The sequence below is a fragment of the Tympanuchus pallidicinctus genome, unplaced genomic scaffold, assembly GCF_026119805.1.
Source record: "Tympanuchus pallidicinctus isolate F22 unplaced genomic scaffold, pur_lepc_1.0 scaffold1, whole genome shotgun sequence".
Lineage (NCBI taxonomy): Eukaryota > Metazoa > Chordata > Aves > Galliformes > Phasianidae > Tympanuchus > Tympanuchus pallidicinctus.
In genome coordinates this window covers 93,662,983-93,680,492 of record NW_026294618.1, presented here as the reverse complement: position 1 = coordinate 93,680,492, position 17,510 = coordinate 93,662,983, and the positions used below count along the sequence as shown (strand labels likewise).

The 17,510-nt window shown below is 47.9% G+C and overlaps 1 protein-coding gene across 3 annotated transcripts; it reads left to right on the top strand.

Moving 5' to 3' along the window:
- The first annotated feature begins 813 nt into the window (after positions 1–813).
- On the top strand, positions 814–17,235 carry TTL (tubulin tyrosine ligase). 3 transcript variants are annotated; one of them, XM_052676305.1, is made up of 7 exons: positions 814–1,107; positions 4,428–4,506; positions 6,253–6,485; positions 9,142–9,277; positions 9,415–9,639; positions 10,445–10,588; positions 10,961–12,530. In XM_052676305.1, exons 1-7 carry the CDS (start codon positions 951–953, stop codon positions 11,166–11,168), a joined length of 1,182 nt encoding a protein of 393 aa, XP_052532265.1. In that variant the 5' UTR covers positions 814–950; the 3' UTR covers positions 11,169–12,530. The 3 variants fall into 3 exon arrangements, with proteins under 3 accessions (XP_052532265.1, XP_052532256.1, XP_052532275.1); XM_052676296.1 differs by having other exon boundaries at positions 816–1,107; positions 9,370–9,639; positions 10,961–12,527; XM_052676315.1 differs by lacking the exon at positions 10,961–12,530 and adding an exon at positions 12,545–17,235 and having other exon boundaries at positions 822–1,107; positions 9,370–9,639.
- The last annotated feature ends 275 nt before the right edge of the window (positions 17,236–17,510 follow it).

Below are 17,510 nucleotides of genomic sequence, written 5' to 3'. Positions count from 1 at the left end.
GCAAAAAGAGCGGTTCTCTGTGAGGAGCTGCAGCCGCCAAGAGGCTTCCCTCAGCTCCTCTGCTCTGCGCTGACCAAACCCAGCGGCCTCAGCCGCTTTTTTGGGACCTCTTCAGGACACAGCAAACAGGTGATGGAGAGACACTGGGGTGCTTTCACGGCGAGGGGAAGTGCAGTTTGACAGAAGTGCGCGTTTACTGGTAGACTTGGGACTATCTGCAGGAAAATGCTCTCGGTTTGCTGGAAAGGCGTTGTGATTTCCAGCAACCAACATGAGCACGCCACACCGATGGCGTTTTTTCCTGCTGCGTACGCAAGGGAAAACGGGGCGCTAACCAAACCGGGAGCTGCTCTCCTTCCTGCCAGCTTTGCTAAAAGACGCAAACTGCCCGAGCCCCGGACCGGTGCAATCAGATGACTGCGGTTGACTGCAGAGCGTGCAGGAGGCAAAAATCAAAGACACTCCTTAAGCTTTCGCCCTTTCCCTTCGACCCCCCCACGCTCTTCCCGCCTCCTCCCTCAGCCCGGAGCGCGGGACGCGGTGCCGAAGGGGCACTTCCCGCGGCTTCGCCCGGAAACGGGGCCGCATTACGTCACTCCCTGACGCCATCTTGCGCGGCTCCGCTTCCGGGTCGCTCCGAGGAAGGCGGGGCGGGGGCGTGCCGCGCCGGGGCGGGCCCACCCTCCCCCCACCCCGGGGTAGGCCCGTGCCTGGGCCTCCCCGCCCCGCAGCCGCCGGCGCCTCGCGGTCCCTCCCCGCGATGAGCTCAGCCCTGCGGCGTGGCGCGGTGCGGGGCGGGCGGCGCGCAGGGGCGGGCGGCCCCGGCCATGCGGAGCTCGGCCGGGAGGCGGCGAGGGCGGCGGCGGCGGAGGGCCCTGCCTAGGCTGCGGCGGGGCCCCATGGCCCTGGGGCACCCGTCGGGCCCCCGGGGGTAGGCTCGCCCCGCCGCCATGTACACCTTCGTGGTGCGGGACGAGAACAGCAGCGTCTACGCGGAGGTCTCCCGGCTCCTCTTGGCCACCGGGCAGTGGAAGCGCCTGAGGAAGGACAACCCCCGCTTCAACCTGATGCTAGGCGAGAGGAACCGGCTCCCCTTCGGCAGGCTGGGTAAGGGAGAGCCGTGGCAGCGTCTTCCGTCGCCGGGCGTCTCTCGGTTCTTCCCACGGGGACCCGGTTAGGCGTGGTGCCGCTCCCCTCGGCCCGAGCGGGCCCCGGTTCAGGGAGGGGGACTCTGCGTCAGGGCGCAGCCCCCCGGCTTGTCACGGCCTCTCGTCCCGCGGGTCCCCTGGGGCCTGCCGCTCCCCACCCTTTACCAGTCATGCTGATCCCCGGACGTGTGCCGGGCTCCTTGTCGCAGGACCCCCGCAACCAGCGTCGCTCAGAACAAAGGGCTGAGGCCGGTGGGTCCGTGCGGCGCTTCCCAGCCCTGGGAGGGGGTTTCTCCAGCAACCTCACAGCCTGAGGTTGGGCAGTCCTGGCTGGGGACCGCCACCCCTCTGCTGAACTCGAAGTATCACCTTCCCCAAGTGCTTTCAGGATGGTGTCTCTGCAGTCCCCCCAAAATGCCCGGCCTGGGGCTGCAGGGTGGAGGGGCTAAGATGCTGGCACACAGGGCACTCACCCCATAGCATGGCATTCCCTTTATTTGCCTCTTGCATGTTGGGGGCACTGGTTTCAGGATCCCCTCTGAACCTGCCTCATCCTGCAGCAATGTTCTTGAGGCCTTTTTCTGTTCAGACTGTGAACACATCTGGTTCTTGCTTGGGGCAGGGTGAAAGGCTGTGTGTCTGTAAGTTAAGGCTTCCACCCTCCTTGTCTCCCCTGCCAGCATGAGTGGCCATGGCTGAACGAGACCTGAGGGCTCCCCTGTACAGATTTGTCTCTTGCCTGCCCTGCACAGTGCTTGTCCAGTGCTGGACAGGAAAGAGCCTGAAAGCAGGGAGAGAAAGAGCCATGCTCAGCCCAAAAGCAGGAAGAGCCATGCGAGGCACTGGCAGCAGTGTGGGGTGGGGTGGGAAGCAGAGATGCAGTGTCATTGCCCGTGGCTGGTGGCAAGCTGGCTGGAGCTGCAGGGCTGGCAGCTGTCCGTGCAGAGTGCCAGCTGCTGTTTTGGCCCCATGCTGGCTCCTGTCCCCAGGAGTGCTGAAGCCAGTTTAGGATCAGCATGCTGCTAAGCACAGCAGTGTTTCCCTTCTGTGGTCCCCTATTTCTGCATCAGACGTCTGGCAGGACCCTCCTGTCCTCCTTCCATCTCATTCACCACGGTTTCCAGTGATTTTGCAGCACTGCTTCAGGCTGCAGAAGCACTGGATAAGGAGAAATCCCCTCACCCCATCAACTTGAGGGCAAGACTGCTTTTCCAGCCCCTTTCATGTAATTCAAACCAAGCACCATTCAATCAGCACTGCTCTTTCAGATCTGCAGTTCATCAGTTCCAGCACCTCTGCCCTTGTTTCCACGTGAATTCGCAACTGGAAAGTTCCCACATCCTATAGCAAATGCCGTCTGGTCCCTTCCCAGCACAAAGCTGTTTGCAGCAAGCAGAGGGGAAGCTAAAGCAGTGAGGATGCTCACAGGTGCTGCATCCAGCCACAGCAAGCAGAGCTGTACCCTAATGTGCCGGGTATGAAGATGTGACTTTGATCATCAGACTTTGTCACAGACCCAGCACAGTCCTCTGATGTGACCTGCACAGCATGTCCAGCTGTGCATTTCAATCTCTTTAACAAACCTTTCCATAGTGGAGAAGAGCCCAGGGATGATGGAAGGGCTTCAGCAAGCTCTTCAGCATGTGTTGCAGTGGAAAGCCTGAAAATTTAAACCCTTCTTGCATCCAAGATGCAGCAACAACTGTTAGAGGGGGACTAAACTTTGGTACTGGCTTCTTCAACCCATCCTTCTATAGCAGGAGCTGGTTGCCTGAAATCAGTAGATTCAGACAAAAACCATGGGTTTGGTATGCATTCCAAAAAGCTGTAGAACTATTTCTGGTATATCTTCCTCAAGCTGTCCCTCTGAGCAGCTGTTGCGTGCAGGCTGACTTGGTTTTTCTGGAGGCTTGAAACAGACGTCATTTCAGAAAGCTGTAAGGCTGTGCATCCTGGGAGAGAGATGGAGGTGGGAACTCAGCTGGAGCCTCTGGCTGGCTACAAGTACTCCAGTTGTACTCACTGATTTCCTACTTCTTGGGCTAACCGTGCCCTTAAGCAGTGAGTCCTCTTGGAATACTGAGGTCATCTTTGGACCTCAGTTCCTATAAGAAGCAAGCAAAATAAATAAACTGGAAACAGAAGGAAGTCTTGAGAGTTTTTCCTAATTTCTTTCAGTAAATCAGTGTGTGACAGTGCGTGACATGTTAAAGTATATGAAATTGCAGATCTTTTGCCAAAAGATGGGTTTCAGCTTTCTCACATTTAAGGATCTGTGAATAAAATAGTGACCCATAGTTTTTTTTGTTTTCTTTTTTTAATTGAAGTAGATGTTGACTATCTGTGATCTTGCAGGTGCCTGGTCTTTCAGTTAATGTTTTCTCTGGACTTTTTTTTTTTTTTTTTTTTTTTTTTTTTTTTTCAGGCAAACTCCAAGGAGGATAACTAAAACTCTGCATGCTGTTCAGGACTTAAATCACTCCCACAGGCATTTGTTTGGAATGAGAAGGCAAAAATGCAAATAATGTCATGCCTGGGAGTTTTCCTCAAGGTCGTGTTTCAGACCAGAGTGGTTTCCTGTCAGATTTTCCCTATTCATGTTCCTGTTGGTTGTTGTCACAGGGCCCCAGGTGTTGCTTCAGGCATTTTCACCTGTTGCATGTTGATGGCTGTGTTGCTGCCCAGATCTGCATTACCCTCCGGCCTGTCGCAGCAGAGATCTCTTAATGGAGCACGGCTGTCTGCACTGTGTTTAAGGGTGAGGACAGGCAGGCTGTGGTGTGAAGCCCAGTATGAGCAGTGAGGCTAAATCTTTCAACATTTTTCAGTGTTTTAACTGGGCCCAAAGGGAATCCTGCTAAAAATGACAAAAGAAAAGCAAAATCCCTATGGCTGTTTTCTAAGCTGTGATCTTTGTGCTGTGATGTACTTCATCTTCCCACTGCACTTGAGTGAAATCTTGGCTCTTAAAAACTGCCACCAGCAAATGGAGAATGTTTTTGGGTGGCTCTGCCAGTTCCCAGTATAAATTAGGAAATGGTTATTTTCCATTGGAAAATGGCAATGGCAATTTCAAAGCAGACTTCAGTAAGTGCATAGGCCTTCTTCCCTGAAGGAAAGAAAATAGCAGAGCCGGTATCAGCTCAGTTCCTATTTTCTTTGACATGGGGTGAGGAGACAGACTGGTTTTCTTCCCTGCTGCATGGATCCCTTGCACCAAGCAGGTATTTTTTCCTTCAGTAATTTAAGTTTGTCTGACCCTTCTATTTTTCCTTGTAGGCCACGAACCTGGACTTGTGCAGTTGGTGAATTATTACAGGGGAGCAGACAAGCTGTGCCGCAAAGCGTCCCTGGTGAAGTAAGAAATTTACTGAATACTTGCATGGGGTTGGTAGAAATATTTCTGCTATCTGTTGTCAACAGCTCAACCTGTTCTTAGGGTATTTCACTGAACAGTTGCCCTGGGAATGTCCTAGCACGTGCTGTCTTCAGATTCCTGCGTTGATCTACGCAGATATCTGTGCACAATGACCTCTCTGTAACTTCAGGGGAAATGGCATTTCCACTGAATTACATCTGCTGGAAAAATAGAGTATATTGAATCAGGCAGACAGGGAGCTGCAGATTAGAGCCAAATCAAAGGAAAAACAAACAAACAAAAAAAGAAAAAACAAACCATATCTGCTCTTTCTCCTTGTAGCTACTTGATTAAAACCTACTCCTTTTATTCTGATTCATACAGAGGGGAGGCACTAATATGCCTTTAGCTAATCATATTTGTTGGTCAAGCAAATGTCTGGAGACATCTCCAGGAAGAGCTGGCTCTGGGAGTTATTTCTGCATGACCAGCCATGCCACAGTCTCCTGGGGAAATGACGGTGAGCTTTCATTGCAGATAACCCTAGTCCCCCTGCAAATCATGAGGGCCTCTTCATGTCAGAACTCTTGGCCTCCACCAAGAATCTCATTCCATGTTAGTGTCCATCCTGCCTCTTGCTGATGCAGTTCTGCGGACTGCATGCTGCTCTGAGGCCTCTCCTTCCTCTGCAAAGAACCTAGTCCCAGAAGCTTTCTGTGCAGTGGTGATAGTGTCAGGCACTAAGAGTATATTTTAAACAAGCATTTGATGCACTCCCCATCTGGATTTCTGTGCCACCAAGGATCTGGACAAGGATCAAAAATGCTTCTGCTTTTTTTTTCTCTCCTGAAGCTTGGCTGACCTTGTGAGCTCTAGAGTCAGCCACGCATCAAGACATTTATGAACCCAAGGGACCAGAAATGACATTCCTCTGACAGTGGGATCTGAGGGTGTCACTGCCTGCCTGCTATTTCAACAGACAGGCACAAATATATGGAGAGAGTCAGCACGTAATTAGCTCTGCTTTTGGCCTTCAGCAAAACACAGCAAATGTTCAAAGAGGCAGGCAGCTTCCTGGACTCTGAAGGATAACAAACCTGAGCGCCACTGGCAGGAGTTTGCTGGCATCTCTTGATATAACTGACAGGAGAAAATATCTGCTAGAGGGAACAGAGGCTGCATGCAGAGGGTATCCTGGGCACCTCAGAAAATGAAACATGTAGCCGTATCCTTGCCTTCAGTGCATTCCCAGTGGCCTTCCATCACAGTTAATGTGTCTGATCCGATCTCAGTGGGAATGCGATCAAAAGCCCAGCATTACTGCTTTGGCTCTCCTTTGCTGTTATCACAGCTTCCTTCTTGCCCTGTTGTGTATTTAGCAATCGTGCCTCCTCAGTGGCCTTGTGCAGAGACGGTGCAGAGGGGTCACTGCAAGCTCTAACTAGAATGGTTTCTCCTCTGCTGGTTGTTTCATGACATCCATAGTATCTAGAAGATATTTAACAGAAGTGTGTAGGTCTGGTTCAAAGAGCTGCAGTTTTGAGTTGCCTTAATCTGTATAGGAAGACCCTAATTTCAAAGACAGAGGGAGAACACAATAACTGAATCCAGATTATCTGTAAGATACTATTCATCACCAAGCAAAGAGCCCAGTTAATAGAGATTTGTACTTATTAAATGATGTCCTCACAGGTCACTCTGGAGATTAACAATTTGGAAATTATCAGCCTGTATCTTTTCATCTAGGCTAATCAAGACAAGCCCTGAGCTATCAGAGTCTTGCACGTGGTTTCCCGAGTCATATGTGATTTACCCAACTAACTTGAAGACCCCCGTGGCTCCGGCGCAGAATGGAATTCACCATCTTATAAACAACACGAGGACAGATGAGAGGGAGGTCTTCTTGGCAGCTTACAACAGGCGTCAGGAAGGCAGAGAAGGCAATGTGTGGATTGCCAAGTCCTCAGCTGGTGCCAAAGGTTCGTTCTCCAGCAAAATGAGCCACCTTCTCAGTATTCCTTCTACATGAGTTATGGGGTTTGGTTGAGCCCAAGCCTGTCTGTTAAAGGCTTTGGCTACTGCTTAGTGACACGGAACTCCTTATGTGAAGGATATGCAATCTGTAATATGCATATGGTAGGCGGAAATGGATGGCAGTGGAAGGATCCCCTTTTTTCTACTCATACACCTCAAAATATAAGAAGGTTTGCTGCAGGGGGAAAGCAGCAGGGAGAAGCAGGCCAAGGGAATGTGGGCTATAGGAGATGAGGGAGCAGAATGAGATATAAGAAGGAGGGCATCAAACAGGTCAGTAGTCGTCCATGACAGCAGGAAACATTATCATGCTGCATCTAAACCTGATTTCAGCTGAGTAGAAATACCAAAGTTTGTCTTCCAACCAACTCAAATACCTGGTGCCAGTGGCCAGCTCATGGTCACACTTGAGAGTGAGAGTCAATGAGCTCAGTGTATCCAAATTATATCCAAACTGTGGGCAAGGAGCAGAGCAAAAGCAAGCAATGCAATACCTGTACTCCCTTAATTTGAATAAGATACATAATAGATAACATACAGATTCTGAAATGATAACGTATCCCTCCTTCCAAAAATTATGAGCTATTAAGATGAGATAGCTGGACACAGCTACGAATGTAATGCTTTGGTAATTATCCTATCTAGCATCATAGCAGTATCACTGGCATGCTGGTAGAATTGCTTTATGGAAACTTGCTTTGCTGCTTGTGAAGAACTCGGTCCATTCAAAGGTAGCAAGGCCACATGCACATTTGCAGAGTCTTTTCTGATGCAGCTTTGCAAAAATCATCAGACAGTGTGAAAGCCAGAGGTGAGTGGCTGCAGGATATAACTTTCCTTCATGCAGGCTTTTCTCAGTGTTCTGCTTTCATGGCTGTGTTACTGCAAAGCATCAGAAGACTGTATTTTTCAATGGGGAGGAAGGGGAAATGGGTCCTTTTATCACACTGCTGATAGGAAGTGTGTCTGTTTAGTGTCACTGGCAAAGAAACAATCTGGAAAACTGAAAAAAGTGGCTGTTGTTTGCTGCAGCATGAAGAGATTTAAACTCCCCACATATTTTATTCAAATGTAATCTCACCTTCTTTTCTGCATTAAAGTAACTTTTTGTATTCATCGGTGTGCTGCAGGATTCAAGATGGGAATTCATGTGGTGAGCAAACCTGATGTTAATCTTCTAGAGAGCAGGTCTAAATGTCTTGGGATTACTTCTGATGAAGTGGAAAGCTTGTCAGTATTAATTGCCCAGCCAGACTCAGTTAAGGCACAGCTCGTGACTCTGAGGAGTTCTAGAAGAAACTTGATTGTCATCAGTAATAGGAAGACTAAAGGTTTAGGATGCTCTGACTTAATAGTTGGGAGATTTTTGTGTTTTGTGCCCTTGAGAACAGAGACAGTGGCCCTCACATAAGCTGCTTTTCTGTCTCACTGGGCTGCTGACTAGGTGCACAGTTAAGCTAACCACTCCCTCAGTTCACCATCTGTCCAGCGCAGAACAGATACTTGCTGATTTTCCTACTGCAGGGGCTTAAAGAGATGCTGTTTTCCTCCTTTCCCCCCGTGCTTAGCCCTGTGTTTGTACCATTGTGTCTGCTTGGCACTGCTGTAATCAGGGAACTAAAAAACTTCCTTCTTGTCCTCCCCCCTGCACCCCCCTTGCCCCCACCCCCAGAAAAAAAGAAAAAGGAAAAAAAAAAAAAAGTATTTTAATGAAGCGTTTCCAGCTGAGAATTGTTAGATAATTTTGTTTGAGCTTGTCTGAGTGGATTTGTTGCTAGACTTGCAAGAAATGAACAGTGACAGCTTCAGCCAAAATGTGATAGTATTTAAAAGATGTGTCTAAATTCTTTAATGAATAGTTTCCATGCAGGGGAAAACGCTGATTACGCGAATGAGCATTTTGAAACAGTTCTTTTTCTAATTCAGCAGTGATTTCAGCAGTAATTTAAATGGACTCAGTGAGCAGAGGAACACAGTTTGCACATGCATGCATGTGTGACTGCCTCTGGCAAAGAGAAAAGCTGAGCGGGGGAAGAAAGTCTGAGTCTAGGAGAAAAACAAACCTCCCTTCCCAAAGAAACAAAATAAATAAAAACCTCACAAACTGCCAAAACCCTGCTTTCCACATTGCTGAAAAACAGAGAAAAGCAAAACAGAATTAAAAAATGCTTGCTAAATGTTCCTCCCTTCCAAGACCAGATGGAAAAAAACTTGCCAGAAAGGGAAACAAAATCCCCCATACAAAGCAGCTGCCTCACTTCTTGCCAAAGTCTCTCTCTGCTGTGCATCCACTTGCATCTAAAACAGCCATCTACCTGCCAAAAAGCCCCATGTTATCTCTGGAACCTGTGGTTCCCAGCTATGCTCCAGCTGTGAAGAAACCAAATTCCCTGTGCTGAGGGAAGAGGGATATAGCTCTGCCAGTCTGCTACCTGACTTTATGCAAATGTGACAATTGCTCAGGCAGCAATCAGCTCTGAAGTTGTCGGTTCTTGTATATTGCTTGCTTTGTCATGGGAACAAGCTATGACCCACTTGGGCCTGGGAAAGAGCTCCAGCAATGATCTTTACCAATTTTTTTTCTTTTCTTTTCTGTGCCAGGGGAAGGGATCCTGATTTCTTCAGAGGCTTCAGAGCTCCTGGATTTCATTGATGAGCAGGGACAAGTGCACGTGATTCAGAAATACCTGGAGAAGCCTCTTCTTTTGGAGCCAGGGCATCGCAAATTTGATATCAGGTAACTTGGTTGCTTTTTTGGCTACTGTAATACTGGTTTGTGCTGTTTCTTGTTCAACCAGTGGGACGTGAGTTTGTTCTCCTTTCCCCTAGGAGCTGGGTTCTCGTAGATCATCTATATAATATCTACCTCTACAGAGAGGGTGTCCTGCGGACCTCTTCCGAACCATATAACAGTGCTAATTTCCAGGACAAAACCTGCCACCTGACCAATCACTGCATTCAGAAGGAGTATTCCAAAAATTATGGCCGGTATGAGGAAGGGAATGAAATGTTCTTTGAAGAGTTCAACCAGTATCTGATGGATGCCCTGAACACAACGCTGGAGAATAGCATCTTACTGCAAATCAAACACATAATAAGGTACCAGCTACCTATTGTACAGGGATAGATAACCCCTGAGTGACAGAGTGTGTGTGTGAACACAGCTGGGAAGGCAGGCAGATAAGGGAGGAGTTTCATTTGCTTGGATCAGGGGTTGTGGCTCAGAGATACATTGAAGATAAAGCCAGGACCCCAATGTCATTGCTCAATGGTAAAGCAGATAAGGGACTATATAGGTGCTGTTCTCTAAAAGCAGTGTGCCAATATGTGTGCATTTTGCTGGCTGTAGCTTGATAAGGGAGTGAGATGACTTGGTGGGGGAAGAGAGTAGGTCAAATGATAGATCTAGGAAAGGTTGAAGTGAAAAAAGACATAGGGCATATGAGTGGAAATGAAGCAGGACTCAAATCTGCAGGATCTCAGTGCTCCCCTGCTGTCAGCAAGCGGCGCGCCTTGCTGCAAAGCATTTTGTCTTATTAATTCCAAGCAGAGCTAAGCTAGCTTTGTCAGCTGCTTCCTGGGCACTGAGGAAATTGTCTGGAGAGATAATGGTGCTGGAGAGAAGCTGGGTCTTGAAAAAGTGGTCCTCCATGGCAGAATTTCCTTTGCAAATACTCCATTGCTATTACTTAAGCCACAGAGACATAACTTTGAGGGTTTCAGTGGCAAATGAGCTCCAAGTGTCAGTTCCCTGAGGATCAGGGTACAATCCTTTGTGGCTCTGCCTTCTGCAGCAGCAAGTGACCCATCCACTTCACTGTGCTGTGCACTCGCCCTCAGAAACTGCAGCGCAGACTGTGTCTGCAGGGCTTTTAACCTTGTGTTTGTGCTTTTCCCATCACAGAAGCTGCCTTATGTGTATAGAGCCTGCAATCAGCACAAAGCATCTTCACTACCAGAGCTTCCAGCTCTTTGGCTTTGACTTTATGGTTGATGAGGAGTTGAAAGTCTGGCTCATAGAAGTCAATGGGGCTCCAGCTTGTGCCCAGTAAGTAGCCAGCTTCTGTAATACATTTGTGATGCCACTGTTCACATAACTTGCTTAAAACATGGCTGTGTACCAGCTCCAAACAAAAAAGGTGGAAGAAAGTGAATGGTAGGGGCCTTTCCCAGGCAAATCCATACCAGATACTGCTCTAACTGCCAGTCAATTTAAATTAATTGCTGCTGTCTCTGTGCTTGGCCTCCCCCAGCGTCTTTCCTTCTTAAATCTCATTTTCTGAACAACTGGATCTGAATATAACTTGGGTTGTTTTTACTGACACCATGGGGTATGTTGCAGAATTAATGCCTTTGACCTCAGGTGGTTTCTCATTGTCTAGGAGCTGGGAGTGAGGCATTGTCTAACTGTCTCTTGTAGAGACAGTGGTGGCTGCTCTTCACGTGAGCACAGAATAATGCGTAGCTTTAAAGGTAACAGCTGGAAGCAGGTGACTGAATTTGCAGGCATGGGGATTCCAGAGCACTCTGTGGATGCCTCAGATGTGAGATCAAATGCTCTACTAGCTGCAGCTGAGAGCTGTGACAACCACAGCCACAAAGCCGTGGCCATGAGCATCTCTGCATAGGCACAGTGAGAAGTGCTGTTTCATGGGATTGAGACAACTGTGGAAAACTAGGAATAGGATGCCTAAATAGGCATTTATACCATATACAGACCCAGCATAGCAGGCTGTTCCACATTGTCTGCATTATTATATTTTTAAAATTATTTGTATATATGTGTGACTATTACATATGCCATACATAGTATGATAACATAAATATATATGTTATATTATGTGCATCGATCTATATTAGATATAAATTAGAGCAAATCATTGCTAATACTAGAGAAGGAAATAAGGGGTCATCCTACCAGGCAGCCCAGACAGAAGCCTTTTCAGAGCTAGACCTTGGGGGGGGGGGGTTTGTTGTCCAGAATGTCCTGTTCATTATGTGTACCATGATGCAATTCTGCCTGGCACCTCCTTTTTGCTGCGTGGGTAGAATTTGGCTTCTGCTGCATAGGTTTGGGTTTCAACAATGCTCTGGTTGCTTTGTACCTACGTATGGCACTTGGAAGCCTTGAGAAGCAGATGAGCTAAGTTTTGGCTATTGGTGGCTTTTTCTCTTCAGGGCTATTCTAATTTATAGCACTGGAAGCAGCAACATGCCCAGAAGCTGAAAAAGTGTCTTACTGTCATGAAGCTCCAGCTAGAGTGACATTGTTAATTCTAGTAAAGACAGCTTTAGTGCTCTGTATCCCATACTCCAGCGTGTTCTGTGAGGTTACACAGGTATTACCTTCAGCAGAAAACGAAGCTGCTGTTAACTCAATTCCTCAAACACAGTGTCTCTCTTCTTCCTGATCCTGCTCTGTATGAGCCTTACCATTATGAAACTCTTCCAAGGGGTGGTCTTGTGAAATCTCTGTGCCTAGCTTACAAGTCACTGTGCACAACTGCACATCATTGCAGAATTTCATCAAATCACATGTACATCAGAGAAGTCTCTCTGGGGCACACCTCCACACCTCCACTTGCACAGGGTCATGATGATCATGACTCGCTGAGCTGGGAAACTGCTACGGGGTGTTGTCAGCAGTTGTCTTCCCCCATGCATCTAGTGGTGAGAGTCCTGAAGGTGGAAGACACTGCTGAGCATAAGCATTGCAATGTCTGTTGTTCTGACAGTAAACTCAGATAACAGGTTTTGTGGTCCCAAGCTGCAGAGAGTAATGTTGTGAATGGGAGCATCGTTAAAAAAGAAGACAGTTGCTGAAATAGGAGGGGAGGATATCAAGAAATGCCTGATCCACCACTAGCCTCCCTGGGGCCACCGTAACAGCAGCAGGATCTTGTAGCTCCTTTTGGGAAAATGCATGCCTATATGAAAAGAAGTTGGGAGACCTGCTGGTTTGCTCTGTTTGGGCATCTTACTCTGTCTCTCTCTCATCTCTTAGGAAGCTATATGCGGAACTCTGCCAAGGAATTGTGGATGTAGCCATCTCTAGTGTTTTCCCCCTTGCTGACACTGGACAGAAGGCAAGCCAGCCAACATCGATCTTTATCAAACTGTGATGATTACAGGAGTGCATCTGCTGTGCACAAGGAGAGACTGCACCCATTGGGTCAGCACTGTTTAATGGCCTATCTCAGTATTATGCCAAAAAGTGATAGGGACAGGCTTCTCTCTTTTTCTGGAAGGTCATGGAGAAAAACAACAAAACAGGCATCTACATAAAGCTGCAATGAGCCAGAGCTGCTGCGACAACTCTGCCTGCATTCACCAAAATCTACTTTAGAAAACAGCTCATGTGACTTTGATACCTGAAACAAATCTCTGGGAGTATAGCAAAATAACCTTAAGATGAAACCCTAACAGGGATACTATAATACTGTATTAGCTCCTCCTTTTCTATAGAGATAACATGGGTGTTTCGTTTTGTTTTGTTTTTTTTTTTAAGGCAGTTGAGTGAAGACTGCAGTGATCTTCTGGGATGTCATGGTTGGAAAGTTTTACTCCTCCCACTATGTTTCTTCTTTCCTCACCTACTGCATCATTAGTGCCTTAGCTCAGCTCCAAATAGGTTACTCCTTTCCTTTGTTCCTGCTCTATCCTGTAGAAAGGAACAAGCTGTCTTGCATCACAGGATGCATAACACTAGGAACACCAAGAATTCAGTTTCCTTGGGTATTTTCAAAGCTGGCTAGCTGAACACCCAAGCAATGACTGGCAAGGATGCTGTTGGAAAGGGTGCTGAACTGCAGGCAGTGAATTAACCGAAGCAGGGAAGGCAGTTTGTTTATTATAGTTATCCCTTTTCCTAATGAGATTTGATCAGTTTCCATCCAAGTCTGATGCAGTTGGACTCTGTTTAAAATAGATGGAGAGACTTTCCCTTGGAGCTCACCTGCAGGCCATTAGATTTCTAGCATCATTTCTGTGCTAAGAGTGTTTCACATAGCTGGAAGCCAATCTTCTCAGCTTCTTCTGAGACTCTGATGTGAATTTAGGCTCTTCTCTCAGCTTTCAACTTTATGCCCTTGAGGCTGGAATCTGAAACCTCTCAACTCAAATGATTTTTATTCTTTTTAATCCAATCAATTTGATTCTCTTCTATTTGACAACTTAATACCACAATCCACTGCTCAGTCCCAGCTAAGGGGAAGATGGATGAGATATTGCAGACCAGGATATATTTTGCGTATAGGTTTGCCACACAGCTGGGGCAGGGTGATATTCTTGTGGGGAAGTTAAATTTCTTGAGGACCCTGAATTTCAGAGCTAACATCTACTCTGAGTATACCCTAAGTCCTTGGCATATTACCCATTCTGTGAAGTTTATCTGAATTTTTAGCATAGGCCCAGCAAACCCTTCCTGAGCTTAATGTTCTGTGTGGAGCACAGCTGCGTTTCTAACAGCAGCTGGCTGTGAGAGTGGTATCTGTGCTGTACCCCAGATTTTCCTATGAAGAGTCAAAATTCAACAATTAGATCTCGCTGTTCAAGAGACTGTAGCAGTGTCTACGAAGAACTGAGTGCTCACAGGGTGCTGCACGCTGGTGGTCCTGAATTAGGAGTTTCTTTCCATGTTGCACACGATGCGTGGATGTATGTTAGCTCTGAGGTTACATGTTTGAAAACATGCTTCAGGGCAGATTGCAAACAAGTGCCTGCTCAAGCAGCGCAGAACTGATTCCCAGTGAGGAGGGAAGGACATGGATTATCTGACTGACATCCCCACACACTGCGTAGGAAACCGTCATGGAAAACCGCAGCTCTGGGGGTTTGAATTGATTGCAGCAGGAGAGCAGAGTGTGCTGCTGAGGTCAGGACTGTGTTCTGCTGCCTCTGGCAGGGAGAGATAGTTGGCACAGAAATAAACTGGTTCCTGTTACCCAAAATAAACAAATGAGGAGATCATGGAGGTTACAGTCTTCTGGCTGCCTGTGTGTAATGGGATGCAAATCAAGGAGTGGGATTTCTGCCTCTCACAAGATCCTGGCGTTGTGATGTATTTGTCTCTGCTCATGACTGAAATGTCAGAGGTCTTTGTGCCAGCTAAAGGCTCCGCAAGCAGACAGTCCTGCCACCTTTCTGTAGGCAGGACTGGTGTACTGGCCTCCTTGGAGTAAGGCATTTTGATTGTACTGTAATGGCACAGACACCCGTTGCAAAATGTTGTGGATCCACGCGTGGCGCCATTTCACACCAGGATGCTTAAATCCAGAAGAGAACAGAGCACTTGGCAAGACCCAGCAAAAGCACTGCAGAAAGGAAGCATTCCAGAAGGCCACATGAACACCTCTGAAGTTGTAAATGCTTTGAGTGCTGCATGCGTCAGCATCTGCCCAGTGTGTGGCAGGCATCAGGTGGGTTGATCTACACTGAGAAGAGACCAGGAGCAGTAGCTACAAGAGAGTGGCTTTGCTGTGTTCCTCTGTGCTGTGTGCAAAGGAGCCTGGGCTGCAAGTGCTGTGAGGTGGCTTTGTTTCTGAGCAGGACTCCCAAGTGCCAGGTCTGGTCTCCGGCTTTGGAACTTGTGTGTATGCTGAAGGGTCACCGTGAGCTCTTTGGCTTCTGGGTCAGGAGGCAGTGGGGAAGTAGTGAGTCATAGACTGCGAGAGAAGAGAGGTGGGAAAAGAACTGGTTGTTTTTTTTAATCTTATGGTAGCATATGAGGTGTCAAAATTTCCATGCAAACCAGGCAAAGCATGGTGGTAGCATTCCATGGTAAACAGTTAGGCTATAATGGTTAACTGGCAAAGCTACCTGTTCATAGGATCATAGAGTCATAGAATTGCTCAGGTTGGAAAAGACCTTAAAGATCATGGAGTCCAACCACAACCTAACCATACTACACTAACTCTAACAACTCTCTGCTAAATCATGTCCCTGAGCATCAGTTTTTAAACGTATCCAGGGATGGTGACTCAACCACCTCTCTGGGGAGCCTATTCCAGCGCTTAACAACCCTTTCTGTAAAGAAGTTTTTCCTCATACCCAACCTAAGCTTACCCTGGTGCAACTTGAAGCCATTTCCCATTGTCCTGTCACCAGTGAGAAGAGACCAACCCTACTCTTCCTGTAAGCACCATGTTCACCATGTCTCCGTTGGCATTTTCATGTTAGCTTAAAACTAGCTTAAACTAATGTGAGCTTAACAATACAACTTATTCCCCAGCAAAGACAGGACCTGATAGCAGTCACCCTCGTCCAGGATGTATGTGAGGTGACAGGGGACACTGAATGGTCTCAGGCTACTCAGTGTGCAGAGTGAGAAAATAAAACGTTCCCTGTGCTAAAGAAATGAAAAACACTCCAGCCATCTTTATTTTCTTCTCAAAAGGGAAATGTGAAAATTGAATTGCTCCCTTTCTTAGTGTACAGATCCACGCTGGTGGAGTGACATATGCCAGGAAAGCAGCCGGGGCGTAGGAAGATGGAGTGTCCTTCAAGGGAGCAGCGGACAGCCAGGAGACTCAGGAACATCTGCCCAACTCTTAAGGCCTTTTCTTTCCCTGTTTTCATCTGGGGTTGCACTGTGGTACGTTACCACCTGGCTGTTTCTGCTGCACCCTTAAAAGTAGGGCTTCTGTTCAGTGGTAAAGCCATGACTACAGGTGGTGCAGGTGCTTATTATCTGTATTTCAGCTGGGTTTCGGGGAGCTGGTGATTCAGGGACACTTTGATCATTGCTATCTGTACTGAATTCGTAAAAATAAGCAACAGCTGCTGGAGGAAAACAGCAGGTACTGCCTGTGACTCTTTACCAACTGCCCTCAACATGCTTATGAGGTAAAGTACGGGGGAAAATGATAGAGGACAGACAGCATAGTGCCTCAGCTCTTGTCCAATATATTAACCAAGCAGGAGAGGACATGCGTGTGGCTGAGGCCTGAGCACTGCAGCTGTGGGTGCGCCTTGCAAGCAATGCTCACAAACCCTTTGGAGACTTTGGGTTGTTCGTTTTTTTATAAAAATGCAAAAACAAATGTTTTCTAGCTCATTTCAGCTAAAAGGTCAATAGAATAGGTCTTAGTTTCTTTCCTAAGCTTTTGCGAAGGATGGTGCTGGGTTTCAAGAAGATACCCTCCGTATGGCAGGATGTCTCTAATCTTTGTTCAGTGTCAGCCATGAAGGATGTAGGACCCAGGTGCTCTGGCTGTTGACCAGCAGGGTCTGATCCAGCTGGACCCTGGGTATCTGCAAACTCCCGTGTGGCAGCAACAGCTCCTGTGCTCCTACCGAAGGCCATGAAAAACACCGGAGAAGTCTGTGGAGGTCTTACATGCTGCTTCACCTGGCTGCTGTGCCCTGTTGTCATCAGTGCCCGTTAGGACTGCTTGCACGTCCCCCATCCTAGCATTTAGTGTTCTCTGCACGCAGCTTTCCCTGAGGAGCTGCGCAGCGCCATACATGCGTTAATGGTGGTGTCTCGTTCCCAGTGTCAGCTACTGCAGAGAGCCGTGGCTTGGAGAGCAGCCGATGCCGGGGGTGCGTGGGACGCTCCTGCTACGGCTCTGGGTCTCCCTGCTGGTCTCCTGCACGTCAGCATGCACGTGTACAGCCGGCGGGGCTCCCAGCTCGTGCTTTTCCAGCCGCTGTGTCCATGTCTGTCCTCAAGCATCATTAAAACGAGCAAATCTCCCTGGCTGTGGCATTTCTTTGGGACGGTGGGGTGGCAGATCCTCTGAGGGGGCATGGGTGCAGCCCAAGTAGCACATCAAGCCCCGTGGCAGTGGTTTGTCACAAGAACGAGATAAAAGCAACCCGAGAGATTCAAGTGCCAAATACTTGGGCTGATTTTGGGGGGTGATTTGGAGGCCTGATAGTGGTGTTGATGCAGTCTGCCGGCTGCAGGCCTGCTCCTTACAGATAAGCACCTCCAGCTTATCTGTGTGCGTGCCTCCAACATGGGGCTG